General features: G+C 34.5%; 3 protein-coding genes across 8 annotated transcripts in view; 2 read left to right on the top strand and 1 right to left on the bottom strand.

Annotated features, from left to right (window-relative positions):
* Window positions 1-13,362, top strand: part of LOC118039631 (histone chaperone ASF1B) — a 101,033-nt gene that overhangs the window by 14,071 nt on the left and 73,600 nt on the right. The window lies entirely within an intron of this gene.
* On the bottom strand, window positions 356-6,042 carry LOC118058528 (uncharacterized). Of its 2 annotated transcripts, none has more exons than XM_035071225.2 (10): window positions 5,835-6,042; window positions 5,693-5,755; window positions 5,366-5,500; window positions 4,793-4,895; window positions 2,812-2,882; window positions 2,450-2,554; window positions 1,879-1,945; window positions 1,003-1,103; window positions 774-833; window positions 356-708 (listed from the first exon to the last, which is right to left on the bottom strand). In XM_035071225.2, the coding sequence occupies exons 1-10, from the start codon at window positions 5,952-5,954 to the stop codon at window positions 379-381; spliced, it is 1,155 nt and encodes a 384-aa protein (XP_034927116.1). In that variant the 5' UTR covers window positions 5,955-6,042; the 3' UTR covers window positions 356-378. The 2 variants fall into 2 exon arrangements, with proteins under 2 accessions (XP_034927116.1, XP_034927117.1); XM_035071226.2 differs by having other exon boundaries at window positions 364-708; window positions 1,879-1,912.
* On the top strand, window positions 10,933-13,137 carry LOC118058526 (loganic acid O-methyltransferase). Its single transcript, XM_035071220.2, has 3 exons — window positions 10,933-11,237; window positions 11,326-11,994; window positions 12,563-13,137. The coding sequence occupies exons 1-3, from the start codon at window positions 11,145-11,147 to the stop codon at window positions 12,905-12,907; spliced, it is 1,107 nt and encodes a 368-aa protein (XP_034927111.1). The 5' UTR covers window positions 10,933-11,144; the 3' UTR covers window positions 12,908-13,137.

The following is a 13,362-nucleotide window of genomic DNA, read 5'->3' as shown; positions in this document are numbered from 1 at the left end:
TTTAATTGAAGAATTAATGAGTTTGATGAATTAATTAAAACTTTGATTTAATCAAAAAACCAACAGCAAATTATAATTCACTTGACACAGTGGCAAGTGAATTATATCACTTGCTACAGTGCAAGCGAATTATAATTCATTTGCTACAGTAGCAAGTGAATTATATCCCTGACAACTGTGGCAAGTGAATTATATCGCTTGCCACTGTAGCAAGTGAAGGCGCACGCCGAAAGGAAAGTGTTTTCCTTTTCTAACAGAAGGAAAACACTTTCCTTCGAGCACGTTATTAATTCTAGGGGGATGGAATTCAGTTTCCTTTTATTATTTTCCTTTATCGCCGCCAAACATAGGAAAAGCAGGAAAGTGAATTCCAGGAATTCACTTTCCTGCAATCAAACACGGCCTAAAACATTTTCTGGGATAGCACATAAAGTATAGTCTTAAAGAAAAATTGCAGATCAACAACAAAATAAATATATGATGACACGTGATGGATGAGCAGACCTCAAGCGCTGTGGACCTTCCACATGGAAACACCAACGAATCCTTCACATAAGTGATGTCATCCGCTTCATCACCCTGAACAATGCTATGGTCGCAAACTCTTGTAGTAATAATCTTAAGTTCTACAATATTGCGGCTACCATTTTCATCATCAACAATTGCTACTTTAGCCCGTGTCCCTGGCCACCCTGCAAATGCACGGACCTAAAAAGGTTGCATGTAATCACCACACATTCATATTTGACAGGAAACAGGAAACGAGGGCTAACCTTATTATGGAGGACTGAAGCTTCTTGATCAAAGGATAACCATGACTCCTCAACAGATATCTGCATAGAGTAGAGAGCTTATAGGAAGCCTTATCGCAGCTCTTTAAATTCTTGCAAGAGAGTATAGATGGGAATTCCATACTTCTTTCTAATTGATCCATTGCTGTTTGTATTTAGTCATAGTAAAAGGAATTCAAAACTAAAGTAACAGGAAGGGTGGGGGGATAACCTTTGGAGCCAAGGTAACTTTGGAATCATCTTGGGGTTGAGCTTTTAACCTGGCTGATCCGTCAAGTATAGAAGGGAGCTCATGAATCAAAAGTTTAGATCCTGCGATCATTCATCGACAGAACTACCTGACTCAAAAATGCATTCAATTGGGTGTTGCGATCCACAGCCCATAATTCAGCTCAAACAACGTAATAAAGAAATCATATTGGGAAAAATATGGAAGAGAGATTCAAGAAAACATTGATCATACAAACTACTCACATAGAAGGAATAGCTATTGCATATCCAATCACGTGTAAAAACTAGAAATATTTACAAAGTGATTTCTTATCAATCAACTCAAGGAAGCCTTCTTTTATCTGCAAGGTTAAGCAATATAACTCCTATTTCACCATCTGCCACTACCTAAAACTATATTGTGCTTCTGTTAATAACACTTGTAACTTTTTTATTTCCTTTATTGTGTCATTTTTGTCTTCCCTTTATCTTTCATGTCTTCAACTCGAATCAATTAACTTTTGCTCTTGATGCATTACTAGTCATGCATAAAAAAATTCTCACTCACAAAGTGATTTTTGATAACTTATAAACAAAGAACAAAAAAACTTAACTATTGATATCATATGACTGTTATAAGTGCATCATACATGATGAATAAAGTATAGTAATTTATTTTACATCATAAACTTAGTTGACTAATGCAGAGTTGGGAATAATTATCAACTCGAATGAATGAAAAAATAAAATGGAGAGAAGAAAAGAAAAGAAAAGAACTTCAAATGACTATTGAAGTACAAATGTAAGATTGATAGATTAGCCATGAATACGGAAGTAGTTACAATGATGATAAAAAAAAAATAGAAATCAGAAATACCTTCCAAAAACAGCAATGCAAGTAAATCTGGAGCCTGCAAGCATGTACAAGATAGTCTAAAAACGCTCTGGAAGAAGGAATTACAAGTCAAGTTAAAAATTAACATAAAATAATTATAATTTAACTGTTTCTTGAAAGGATGAGCTGACAGCAAAGACTAGAGTCAACATTGCCACCCCTACTTTGTGAGAGTACAAGTGCATGTAATAGAGAAAGATAAATGTCAGAGGAGACTGGTTTAAAAATCTGATGGACCATTGTCTTGCACAATAGAGGCTTGAGCTACCGAGTACAAGTGCATGGGTTTGACTGCAGCTACTTCATGCAAAAATGCTGAAGTTAGGACTATACAAAACATCTATCTATAGATCCTGATTGAGCTGTGCCACCAGGAAGTGCACATGGACTCCATGTTAATGGAACATGCATTAACATGCGTATTTTTGGAACATGCATATTTTTGCTAAAAGCTCTAGACCATCCATCAAGTTATTTAATTGGGATATGAAAAAAAATGAAATAACAGATCCTAACTTCAGCTACTCTTAACGCAGACAAGCACCATCCATACCTTAATTTGATCATCAACTTCCAGAGTTTCGTTGGCAATTACAGGTCCAGCATCGAGAGCACGAACAGTGAAAGCTAATGACACCCCAGTTTCCTTAGCACCATCCTAATGCAGAGACTCATAAATGCAATAGCATAGTCTGGGAGTAAATAAGCATTTTATACAAGAGTTATTCTATTTCTTCAGAAAATTTAACAAGAATAAGTTTGAAGAATACATATGAGCCATTAGATCAATGGGACACACCATTGGTCCCATATTAAAAACTATCCAATGGGTCACAATCTTCTAGAGACTTTATTCTTGTTAAATTATCATTTCTCTTAATAAAATTAACATGGATGGCCTATAAAATAAGGAACCTGCAATGCTCTTTGAACAGGAGCAGCGCCGCGGTAAAGTGGCAGAAGACTTGGGTGTATATTGACCGTCCCTGAGAAATAAAAGTTCAGGTGTGAGTAACTGCGAAGATAAACTTTGAGATTTCTATGTTAAAGCTATTGCTTGATCCTTAGTATCAACTAGTTTATATTTTACAAATGATTGCTGTTGTATCAAAATAGATATATTAGCAAATAGGATTCCTAACCTACCCAATATTTAGGCAGGCTAACACTAAGCCTAATTTTTCAAGACAAAAATGTTCCTCATGTCCTTTGCATGAAGATATTTCAATTGAGGATAAATTTGTGAGTTCAAATGCTATCTTGAGGTTGCAATTCCTCTCCAGTGAGAACTTTTTACCTATGGAATTTACCAGCCATAATTTTATTTTTTTTCATATTAAACATACATCTCTCCTCAAGCATAAATAATTGCTTTCCTATTAGATATTTTATTATTTTTGGTCTCCCTTATGTTTCTTATTTCATGAATATTTGTTAGCATGAGAGGGAGAGAAATTCTCTTCCACCATCAACTAAATCATGCTCTTAAATAAGGGTTGCTTCTTCATTCCCTAAAATGAGTCTTTTATATGCGCAAAATGAGTAAATTCAAAACATAACTATAATAATAATAGGATCTTCAAACAGTTACAAAGTTTAAAGATACCCTTTATTCACATCTCTACACAAACCAGACATGAGGGGTATTTTTGTCTTAAAAAACTGGGCACTGTATTAGGCAGGTTAGTGATTCACTTAAGCAACAGATCGAGACCAGCAGATATGTGCACTGCCAAATACTGAATTAAATTATTCATCTGGCCACTAGCTTTGTGTCAAAAGGTGGACTCCAATAGCCTTCACTAGTGATTGCATAACTTTAGTCTCGTCACACTGAAAAGCTTGAAGCTACTGATTAGATTAAGGACCAAAATTCAAATCTATTTGAATATGATTATTTGAGCTTACGAGGACTCAAGTCTAAGGATCCATCTTTTCCATATTATTGCTTAACTTGGGCAAAAACAGACCAATCATAAACATATTTTCTTAAGCAGAATGCACCAGACCACCAACCAAGTTCAGTTAAGAAAGTGGAAAACCTGATGATAAACATTAATTTCCCTGTTTCTGCAGTAGCATATGTTAAAGCTACCGACTGCCTTCCTTTCTCTAGAATTTGAACATTAAAGATACCAAAAGGAGGCACACCCAAGTGTGAGGGAAATAAACAAGACAGGCATCAATAAAAACAGGAGGAGAGAATGAAAATCTTAGCAATCTCAAGCTTAACATTTTTTTGCATCAAATGGATACTCTTAAGACTAGAGTTTAGGGATGAAAATTTCATTCCAACCTAATGGATACCAACCCGAACAGACTCGAATGGGTGGATTCTACCCGAAGGGTAATGGATAGAATATGAATATTGTCAAACCCGACCTAAACCTAACCCAAGATATATACATTTGTATCATAGAGATATACACATGCAAAACATTTATATTTTTTAACACACACAAATTACCATTTTATTTTATGTTGATTGATAGGGCATGGATATCAAATATCTAAATTTCTTACCCCTTCGATAATGGAAAGGGCATGGATATAGTAGAAACCCTACCCGTGGCTCCCCATTGCCATCCCTACTAGAACTTGAGTTCCCACAATCGAACCATATAATGCCCACAACCCCAAACTTATACAATAAAAAACATATATATGCAAATTAATTTGGTCAAAGAAACAACTAACCTATATTCCTCTATGGATAAAATGACAATTAAATCTACAAAAAAAGCATACTGCATGCACTATCAACAAAATGAATTTCATCATGGAATTACCGCAGCTAAGTAAGAACTATTGTCCAAGTGACACACATGAGATGTTGATTCCAGTAGCAAAGAAACAAATTTCTCAATTTTGTTAGCAGAAAGTATATCTCACTAACCCATTGGTGGAATATTGAGAAACTTGGTTGGTAAGATATTCCCGTATGCTGCTGTAATGCAAAGTTCGGGCTGCAATGCTCTTAGATTGGACAAAAATGTATCCTACACAGAAATAGAAGTGCATGAATTCTCTGCGAATAACAGTTCACTTATTCCCATGTTCCAAAAAATCAGTTAAGTTCAATGCTAATGACAAGGACAAACTACAAAATAGAAAAGACAAACTTGTCAAGATCTTCCTAATTTGTTTAGTTATAATCGTAAACATCTGTCAATGCAATGCACACACTTCCATGGTGTTTCAAATGATAAAAATCTATAATTTTTCAATGAGTACGACCCAACTTAATTGCAGAAAACAGTATCTGTAGCTCTTGGATGATGAAAACCTATCAGATTGCTAATTGGCAGACTCATCCACATAAGTTGCAGAATTGTAAAGGAGAACAGCAAGTAAGAAAATGACCTAATACAGAAAATTCTTGCTGGTAGCAAGCAAATTGCAAAAAAATTGAACTACTCAAAAACAAAAACAAAAAATCAAATTCCCAAACAAAAACCACTAAAATTACCTCCCCAGCTCTTTCAGGTGTGAAAATAAGATCAGAAGGGAAGCCTGTATCGAGAGCGAACTCAGCAACTGGTGAAGGCATTAACTTTTTACCCCTGTCTCTTCTTGCAGGTGGCTGTGTAACAATTGCTGCTACCTAATAACAAAACAATAACATACTCTCATTAAATTGCACACCACAACCTCTTACAACTTCCAAAAGAAGCAAATCCCATTAACACAAATCCACACAAAAATATCATCTTTCTCATTTTTAACCAAAACCCAGATAGAAACAATTACAAAAACATTATAAGGTAACAAATAGATTGGATTTTGACACAAGTACCTCAAAGAGAGAATTGGGTGCTTTAGATGCATTAAAAAGAGCATCAAGAACAGTAGCAGCCACCTGAAAAGGAACCAAAATCACAGTTCAGTTCCCATTATGAAACAGACACAAGTAAGGGAATACATATGTTTTTTAGTACCTGAGGAGAACCCAAGAAGACAAGGTGTTTCTTCTTTGAAGAAGTAGAAGATGCTGCTGCTACTGCAGTTGTTGTTGAGTTGAAACAGAAGAAACGGCGTAGCATTAATGAAGAATTCATGCCGTTTCCGCTGTCTCTCCTGCTGCTTCAACGGCTACTCTATTGAGGTTTTAGAAACTTTTTTTTGCTCTGTTGCTGCTTATCTATCCACTGCCCAAGCCACCATGGGTTGGAATTCTTTCAGTTGATAATTGCCTCTGTAGCAGGCCTAGTCCAGCTAACTTTGGGCCTTTCTGTTTTATGTTTTCTGCTCTTTAATGGACCAACTATTCTCCGACCACCAGGCTCAAATCCTTAAATCCCTTCTCTAAAACACTGGACTGACTTGAAAAGCAGATTAGTTCGTTAAACTATCGAGTCAATTTATAAGTTTATGTGACAGTAATGATTTGTCAACTGGAAAGCACAACGAAGTTCATAATTACAAAAGCACAATTAAGCCATTCTTAAAGTTCCATCATTTTCTTTACAAAATCAGCTGGACATTACAGTGATTTTCAATACAGGCTAACTGAATGTGATCTCCTGGAAAGTTCGGCGGCAAGATTAACAAACCTAAGGTGTTATACTAGGATAGTCAGTCAGCTTTGATATATGGAAGAGAGCATTTGTCTCCATAATCTTTTGAGCAAAAACTATGAAATGAGCTCTACAACTCTTCGAATACATGGTTCAAAGGCCATTACAGATACGGTGATGATCTAGAATGTGTTTCTAAACGCTATTAAGAACAATCTGCACCTAGTTCTGTTGAACTCCATATACAAACCTCCAAGCCAAGCTGACCAGAAGGACCGAGGAAAGGGAATGGAATCAAAAGAAAATCTACAGGAAGCCTGCCTTCCACCCTCCCAGGAAAAGGCTCAGTTAATGATTTTAACCTAAGAGAGCTGACCCCTCTACCTGCTACTAGATCATATAAGAACCTAAAACGAATGAGCTCCCAGGATCCTTCACCCCTAATGAGACAGGAAAAGGAATGTTGTACCTAAAACGCCTTCCACAGTCCCAAAAGATTTGTTGTATGCTAATTTATTCTGCTTTTAAGCAATCATTGTTACTGCATTTCATAACATCTTAACATGAATATGCTGCCCATCACTCTGAATTTTCTGAATGAATCCTTTAAGTTTATGCCAACTTGAAAGATTCTGCAATTTTCACACAACGGAAAGTATTTGTCATCATCGTCCAAGGATCAGTCAGCAATCATATGGCAGGTAAATGTTTCTCTTAATGTTTTTTAAATAAAAGAATTATATTGAGTGTTTGCATAGCACACGGACATTTAATGTAAGCATACCTTCGAAGATGGTCTAAATGCTTATCTGCTGCTACATGATTCATCATCATTTCTTCTTCTCCTCTCCTCTCTTTTCTTTTGATTTTTCTTTTTAAATACCATTGCCCTTACTGAATTTTTAATTTAAATTTTAATGTTAATTTGTCTCCCTTTTGAACAAGCGATTAAATTATAACTAATCTGATTCAGGTTATAGATGGCAGTAAAGGGTCGTGGAAGCATACAGTCATAGATCAACAGAAACCAGTTTTGACTGTTTCTTATTATACATGCTTGATGGGCTCAACAAACAGGAGAACATCCAGCTCTCCCCAGATATGCAGAAACTTCTTCTAAGATCTCTATGACAGAAGAAAATGAGGGCCTTTGACGAGGATTTTTACTTGTGCAATGCTGGATTAACCTGCAAATGATAACCATACATTAACTAATTTAACACTTGCAAAATCCAAACAAGAGTGGATAAGTTTAATTTGAAATGATGCAATTACTGTCTTATGTATCTAAATGGTTAATTAGAAGATTTAATTAGACTCTTCCCTGTCAATCCTTCGCACCACTATAGCTTGCTACCTTGTACTTACTTTTCTATGTGAAATACAAAAAGTTTGTAGCTAGAGAGCTTAAAAGTTTTCTATGTGAACACCATGCATCACAATACCAAATTTATTTTAAAAATTATATTTGACCTGACATTATAATTTTTAGGTGAAATCTCGATGGAATTCAATCCTGGGCTAACATTATTTCCTAAAGCAACCAGCTAGCTAGAACTAGAAGAAGAAGGCGAGCACACTGAGGGCCTTGGCTTGGTGGTGGAAGGAGCTTGTCTCCTTCCGCTACTCCTGAGTTCGAGTCCTCATATGAATGTCTGTCACCCCCGCGGTGTTTTACATGCCCACTGAGTTTGCAGAGTGTTCAGGGGGCCGTGGGATTAGTCGTGGTACGCGCAAGCTGGCCCGAACACCCATATAAATTAAAAAAAAAACAAAAAAAAAGGCGAGCTAGCAGATCAGAAACTTACTCATCTTGAATGAGGATCCCTGCAACAGAAAATCGAAAGATGCCAGTTTCTAATATAAATCATGGTTTTAAATAACTTTAATTATTGCTATTCACCATTATAATGTACTTAACGAGGGTTCATAGTAATAACAACTCTAATAGAACATTATTAACTATAGCTATCACTATTGATTGTTATTTTGAGACTAAAGGGATCAATGACCGTCCAAATAAAATTTCTTTACTGATATACTTATTGGTACTTAATTAAATACGTTTGCATCACTCATCTGATAGATATAATGTACTATTTATATAAATTTAATAGAAAAGCTAGAGGGTATGGGCTATGTTCATCGACACTTGTTGTATTTGTGGATTACAAGTGTATTGCCTTTTCCTTTTCTTTTCTTTTTTTTGATTTTTTGTTGTTATTTTTTTCAAATTTATTTTATCTTTTTATTATTAAAGTGACTGAGAATTGGATTTTGTTTTTTATTTTTATTTTTTAATAGGATTAAAGTAATTTGCAAGTTTGCAAAGGAAATTCAAATTGCCTCTATTTACGGGTTTTATAGGGTTTGGTTGGTGGACATGGTTCGCAGGTCTAACAAGTTTAACTTTTATTATTATTATTTTTAATTTCATCTATAAATATTGGTTAATTGAGAATTTAATTTCATAATTGGTTTTGTTTAATTTTTTATAAGGTTCTCATGGTTTTTAAAAAATATATCAATATTAGGTTAATATTTGATTTTGCGATCGTTTATTTTTATTATCATATTTATTAAGTAAAAAATAGTTTTTTAAAAAAATTATAATCTCAATGGAGTTAATAACCTATTTCATGGGTTGGACATACTAGCCCAGGTTACCTGATTTACAGGTTTGACGGGTTTACTTACCGACCAAATATGTTTTTTTTTTGTTTTTTGTTCTTTATTTTTTATTTTTTGATTTCATTCTTCAATATTAAATTGGTTAGGAAATAGACTGCATGGATTTTTTTTGTTTGTTTTTTTATAAGGTTATTGTAATTTCAAATAAATATCTATTTTTAGGTTAATATTTAATTTTATGAGCATCTACTTTTGTTATACAATGAAATTAAAAAAATATAAAAGTCAAGGACCCAAGTCACAAGAAGACCGAATTAATCTAATCTATTATTATCTCATTATTTTTTTATTTTAAGTTATCGTCTTAAAATGTTTTTAATGTTTTTTAAAAAATTAAGTAAAAAAATAAAGCTGTCATCTTACCTTCCCAAAGGCATGCTGTCAGCAATTATAGCTACTTATTTAGTAGTACTGTATATGAGACCGACTTTCAAATGCATGTAATCAAAATAATTAAATTATTGATTAGTTTGTTAAGCAATCCCATTCACATTATGATCTAGGTCAACCATATATATATATATATATATATATATATTAATGGAGTCCATGCTAATCCCGGTCTGTGAAAAACATGGTGAAAAATATTGCCACCAAACTTTTAAGCTCTCTAGCTACGAACTTTTTGTTTATCACATAGAAAAGTAAGTACAAGGTAGCAAGCTATAGTGGTGCGAAGGATTAACAGGGAAGAGTCTAATTAAATCTTCTTATATTTTTTTTTTCTATTTTTCCTTTGTAATATATTTCTTGATTAATAAAAATGGGTATTAATAATTGATAAGTTAATTGCTGCTTTAGAACCTCCAGGTTTAATTCAATTTCGTTGTATTTTTAAACCTAGTCAGTACTTAAATTGAAGTATAGTGAACTAATCATTAATAATATCACTGGTAAGCAGACGTGCTATGCCGTATGTTAAATTTTTATGAACATAAAAGAAGATGGTTAGGCGATGATAACGTTAGTCAACTCAAATTAATTTCAGCGAGTAACACATGATTCGAGATGTAAAAACAAGATAATCCATAGTAACAAAATGAAAAAAAAAAAAACCGTAAAGCTTAAAGCCTAATAACATAATATCAATAGATAAAAAAAAAAATCAATTTTAAAAAATATAGCATTGAAGAAAAAATTATCAGTCAACCGAAGTTTACTTGATTAGCTCGTCACTTACAATCTAAGATCAAGATAAAAAATAGGTTTTTTTTATAAAAAAAAAACCCTAATAAAAAAAAATACTCGAGTATACTTGATTAAGCTGCACACATTTAAAAAAAATCATAAAATTCAAGGGTTAATATATAAAATATTCAAAAATCATAAAACTCAAGGGATAAAATAAAATTAAAGTTAATCTTGGTTAGCTAGACTATTTGCTACTCGTATTGTTTTGTAAAGCATGACCTTAGTATTTTAATTTCATATTGAGAAAGTATTTATGGATGGACTTGCTCGATAGCATATGTTAATTTAGATATAACATATAGTAATTAGTTACAATCCATGAAATATTCATTTACCCTTTGAGATTTCTTTGGCAATTATTGTCCTGTGTGGTCGAAAAAGAATACATGTGTTCCAAAAGCATAGAAGATAGAGATGACAAGCTTTTGAGCTGCAGCGTCACATCACATATAAGCCGTTGTCAACGCCTGTACTGTTAGGGAGCGGATTAGTCTCTAATGCTTTTCATCTTTCTAAGAAAGAACACCAACAAGTCAAGACTTCACATTCATGAGAAGGGAAGGGCGGCAAAAATTATACAAGGATGTTGAGTTGCTCAAACTCAGTGTCGGCAACTCAACGTCCTTGTATAATTTTTGCCTCCCTTCCCTTCGCTTGAATGTGAAGTCTTGACTTGTTGATATTTTTTCTTAGAAAGATCAAAGCATTAGAGACTAATCCACTCCCTCAAACTCAGTGTCGGCAACTCAGCATCCTTGTATAATTTTTGCCTCCCTTCCCTTCTCTTGGATGTGAAGTAGAGCTCCCATATACAGGAAGGAAACCTGCATCAACTTGAGAAATAGAGAGATGGAAAATGAAGAAACCAAAACAGTGCCAAAATCATGGGCGATGGTTGGCGGAGATGGACCTCGTAGCTATGCCCAGAATTCTTCCTATCAGGTATACATTCTTTCTCTTGAGACTAATTTGAATAGAACATTATTATGTCGAGTACAATTAAGAAACGCATATTTACTTATTTCCGCAGAGGGGACTGCTGGATATCGCGAATGAATTGATGAATGAAGGCATCAGAGAGACGCTTGACTTTAAAATCCCTTGTTCTGATTCTTCAAATATCTGCACATTTCGAATCGCAGATTTTGGATGTTCTGTTGGACCGAATACATTCTTCGCAGTGGAAAAAATCGTAGAAGCTGTGGAGCAGAAATACCATGCACAGTTCCAAAACTCCCCACCCTTAGAGTTCCAAGTCTTCTTCAACGATGTCACAGCCAATGATTTCAACACTCTCTTCAAAACCCTTCCGTCGTATCGAAAATACTTCGCAGCTGGAGTGCCTGGTACTTTTTATGGTCGTCTGTTCCCGAAGTCAACGCTCCATCTTGCGTACTCCTCCTATTCCTTGCACTGGCTCTCTAAGGTTCCAGAGGAAGTTGCGGACACCAAATCTCCAGCATGGAATAAGGGTAGCATACAGTGCAGTGGAACTGCAAAAGAAGTAGCAAAAGCGTATTCAGCTCAGTTCAAAACGGACATGGATAACTTTCTGAATGCTAGAGCTCACGAAATTATCGGTGGAGGATTGATGGTGATCGTACTTGCTGGTCTTCCTGATGGGATCATGATGGCTCAGACTGGAGCTGGAATATGCAATGAGCTTCTCGGATCTTGCCTCGTCGACATGGCGAAATTGGTAAGCATATAAATTAATCTCTCTTGTATTTGAAGCAATTGAAAGGGGTTGGTGTTATGTTAGTAATAAACCATGCCTGCTCTTGAGGTCAGACAGAGGAGGCAATTCCTTACAAATCTCATAGTTATTATGGACTAAAACTAAAGTTTTAAAATCTAGAGTGGACTAAAATAACTTTTTTACCCAAATAAGAGAATTGCAACGCGGTTTTGCCATGTTTTAAAGTTTAGTACTCTCTCTTTTAATTGTTCTTTTTTTTCCCCTTACAAATCCAAACTATAACTCATTAAATCGGTTATAAAAAGTATGCAATTAAAACAAAAGAAGTTTGAGGATGAAAATAATTTAACTACTATGGAATTCTATAGTAAAAACTTCTTCACTTTTAATTATATCATATTAATTATAATGCCTCGCTTTTAGTTATATTATAATATAAATGGACAGTGTTTAAATTTTCAAGACAGATACTTGTGACATTTGTGTAAACAAAAAGGTATGGTATACATTCTTTTTTTTTTTTTTTCAAATGTTAATTTCATTGAACTATATAATATTTTTGCTGTAGGGAGTGATTAGTGAAGAAAAGGTGGATTCCTTTAATTTGCCTCTGTACTACTCTTCTGTTAAGGAGTTGGAAGAGATTATAAAGAACAATGGACATTTCTGTATTGAGAGAATGAACACGCTTAATCACCCCATGATGAAAACGAAGATTGATGTCCGATTTGCTGTTTCGCAATTCAGAGCTGTTTTTCAGGGACTATTGGAAGAACACTTCGGAAGGGATGATGTTGACAAAATATTCGAATATTTTGCCAAGAAGTTTGCAGAGAATTATGAATCTGTCTTCAGTGGGGAGACGCATCAACACGTCGACCATTTTATCCTGCTAAAGCGCAACATTGACTGATGAAATATATGCGTTTTTGGATTTCTAAGTTGACGAATTATCAAGCTTTTGTGTTTCCATTACCTTAAGAAATAATGTCTGTATCTCTTAGTGACCTCCGATTATTACCAGGTCTCTCGCTAGTTTCTCAATTATATGAATGATCTGCCGGTGCCGGTGCCGGTGCCGGTGCCCTAACTAGCCTTGTTCGGGTAGTTTATTTGTTAAGCATTAAATGAGTTTAAAACAGAGCCTCCTTGCACACAAGAACTAATTTTTAAAGATGCTTGGATTTTCATAACATGGAACAATAAATTGCTTTAAATAAGAGTTTTATTCATAATGAAAGAGAAAAATGGAAAAGTTATCTGAATGTATGGACGTGAAAATGGGAGTGGCTTTTTAATAATTACGAAATAGGTAAATGTTTAGAGGTGACGATAAAATAATGTTCCATCAAGGGAGATACATTATTA

Source organism: Populus alba, chromosome 17, assembly GCF_005239225.2.
Source record: "Populus alba chromosome 17, ASM523922v2, whole genome shotgun sequence".
In the NCBI taxonomy this organism is placed as follows: domain Eukaryota; kingdom Viridiplantae; phylum Streptophyta; class Magnoliopsida; order Malpighiales; family Salicaceae; genus Populus; species Populus alba.
This window is presented reverse-complemented; position numbering and strand designations above follow the sequence as displayed.